The following is a 2,996-nucleotide window of genomic DNA, read 5'->3' as shown; positions in this document are numbered from 1 at the left end:
AACAAAGAAGGAGTTGCAAAGGTTGTTGGGAAAAATCAATTTCCTATGACGGTTTATTTCCAATTCCGCCGGCAAGATTCAGCCTTTTTCTGCTCTACTAAAGCTGCAAGGACAAACAGAATTTGTGTGGGAAGTGAAGCATCAAGAGGCCTTTGATAGCATAAAGTCCTACCTAACCAATCCACCAGTTCTCGTTCCTCCGAAACCAAACCAACCGCTCAAACTCTACATCTCAGCGGCAGAAGCTTCAATAGGTAGCCTGCTGGCACAAAACGACGAAGCGGGAGTGGAGCATGCCATCTTCTACCTTAGCAGAACGTTAACAGATTGCGAAACTAGGTACACACCAATGGAAAAGCTATGTTTAACATTATACTTCTCTGCATGTAAGCTGCACCACTACATGTTGTCATTTACTACATGCATAATCGCTCAGACCGATCTGGTCAAATATATGTTGTCGCGGCCCATTCTTAGGGGCCGAATTGGCAAATGGATCTTGGCTCTTTCAGAATTTTCTTTACAATATGTGCCTCAAAAGGCTGTGAAGGGTCAAGCCATCGCGGATTTTCTAGCACATCATCCCATGCTGGACGCTCCAGAGCTTCGCGAGCTAGAGGTCGCGGCAAATTTATGGGGAAAGGCATGTCATATACATTGCTCCGAACCTTTCACCGATGGCCAGGCAGCGGTCATGTTACAACCATGGGTATTGTACTTTGATGGTTCCCGAACAGATATCATGGCCGGAGCAGGAATTGCACTGGAGAATCCTGCTGGAGATCACTTTTCGTACTCATTCCAGTTGGAGTTTCAATGTACCAACAACCAGGCTGAATATGAGGCCTTAATCATAGGCCTAGAAGTACTACTGGAAATGGGAGTCAGAGACGTACAAATACTTGGAGATTCTCTCCTGGTCATCAATCAGCTGCGCAAAAGGTTCAAATGCATTAGCTTCGCGCTGGTCCCTTATTTAAACAGGACACTAGAACTGTTGGACCAGTTTGATGACGTGGATCTTGAGCACATTCCTCGCGAACGAAATTTCACCGCGAACGAGTTGGCCCAGCTGGCAACAAGGGTAACATTGAGATATGGCGTGCACGAGAGAATCCTTAAAGTCGAGCGTCGTACGCTTCCTTCATGGATGGCGAGAAGAGATCCTCCAAACGATACTTCAGTCGCGACCTTGGAATCCATTGACGTGGATTGGCGCATCCCTTTGATCAATTATCTCAAGCATCCTGCTCAGACCACGGATAGAAGGATTCGCTATCTTGCCCTCAACTACTTCCTCAGAGGTGATGAACTTCGCAGACGAGGAAAAGATAGCGTGGATTTCAGATGTGTTTATGGCCGCGAAGCGAAACAACTCATGCGCGAAGTTCATTCTGGCATTTGCGGCGCTCACCAAGCAGGTCCAAAGATGCGATGGTTGCTCAAACGACATGGATATTTTTGGCCCAGTATCTTGAAGGATTGTATCGCGTTCGCTAAAGGTTGTTTGGACTGCCAAGCTCATGGGTCGGTCTAGCATGTCCCTAATATTCCAATGCAGCCCATTATAAAGCCTTGGCCCGCAAGAGGATGGGCGCTGGATTTAATTGGAATGATTCACCCACATTCATCACTTCAACACAAGTTCATCATCGTCACGACTGATTTCTTTACAAAGTGGGTTGAAGCAGAACCTTTGAAGGAAGCATCTGGTGGCACGTTGCGACAATTCCTATTCAGAAACATCATCTGCAGATTTGGGATCCCAGAAGTTTTTGTTTCTGACCGGGGGGCAGCTTTCATGGGTGGTGAAGTTGATAAACAGGTAAGAGAATGGGGAATACAGTTCGTCCATTCCAGTCCTTATTATGCTCAGTCTAACGGTCAAGTGGAGGCCAGCAACAAGTTCATTATCAATTTGCTGAAGAAAATGTTGGAAGCTAATCCACGACAGTGGCATGAGACACTTTATGAAACTCTTTGGGCCTACCGCACCACTAAGCGGAATCCCACCGTGACAACACCTTATGCTTTGATGTTTGGCCATGATGCAGTCCTGCCGTTGGAAGTCAACGTCCAATCATTACGAATTCAAGAGCAACATCATCTCATTGGAGAAGACTACGTTCAGGCTATGTGGCAGGAACATGAAGACCTTAGCGAAAAGCGCTTGGAGGCTTTAGATAGTTTGGTCATGGAAAAGCAACGAGTCGCTCGCGCCTATGACAAGCGGACGCGGGGAAGGAGTTACAGCGAAGGAGAGCTGGTTTGGAAAGCAGTTCTCCCGCTTGGCGAAAAATTAGATAGTCGCGAGAAATGGACTCCAAGATGGGAAGGCCCGTACATCATCTATAAAATCTTAGAGAAATGAGCTTTTCATCTCAAGCTTGGATGGAGATGTCCATCATAACCCTATCAATAGCAGATACTTGAAGAAATACTTTCCCAATGTCTGGGACTCGGAGGAGTCGTAGACAATTTCTTCGCATAAGACATGGGGGGCAATTCTAGTATTCCTACACTCGCGAAGCCCATTCATGAAGGCTTGTTGTTGAGGCCCATAATCGTTTCTTCGCTACGCCTAGCAACACTAGGGGGCAACACTACACTATACTAAGCCAAGTCAGTGGCTCCGGAAAATTTTTACAATACTAAGCCGAGTCAGCGGCTCCGGAAATTTTTTACAGCTTTGTCTCTTCTCTCGCAGAGAAAACACCTTCGCGGGAAAATAGGGTCGATCCAAGGCTGAGCTCAAGCGATATGTGAGAGCCACCGTGGTAGCCGCCCCATCCACCAGAGTAGTAGCTGTAGCCTCCACCTCCCTCGGAAGTAGTCTTCATGTTGCCAAAGATGTCCTCACCGTGCATGGGGAACAGAGGAAGGATTTCAATCTCCATGTTCATAGATCCATAACCACCATAGTTCCCCATCTCCCCGTTAAAAGCAATCACACCAGCTGAAGAAGCAGAAGTAGATGCAGAAGATCCAAAGTTAAT

The 2,996-nt window shown here is 46.8% G+C and overlaps 1 protein-coding gene across 1 annotated transcript; it reads left to right on the top strand.

Moving 5' to 3' along the window:
- The first annotated feature begins 349 nt into the window (after nucleotides 1–349).
- Nucleotides 350–1,537, top strand: LOC133744193 (uncharacterized). The gene has a single exon (XM_062172334.1). The coding sequence runs from the start codon at nucleotides 350–352 to the stop codon at nucleotides 1,535–1,537; it is 1,188 nt and encodes a 395-aa protein (XP_062028318.1).
- The last annotated feature ends 1,459 nt before the right edge of the window (nucleotides 1,538–2,996 follow it).

Source organism: Rosa rugosa, chromosome 4, assembly GCF_958449725.1.
Source record: "Rosa rugosa chromosome 4, drRosRugo1.1, whole genome shotgun sequence".
In the NCBI taxonomy this organism is placed as follows: domain Eukaryota; kingdom Viridiplantae; phylum Streptophyta; class Magnoliopsida; order Rosales; family Rosaceae; genus Rosa; species Rosa rugosa.
Note: the sequence above shows the minus strand (reverse complement) of the source record. Positions and strands in the feature narration are given on the sequence as shown.

Coding starts and splice junctions, on each gene's coding strand:
- LOC133744193 (XM_062172334.1), top strand. CDS start 350: ATGGAAAAGCTATGTTTAACATTATACTTCTCTGCATGTAAGCTGCAC.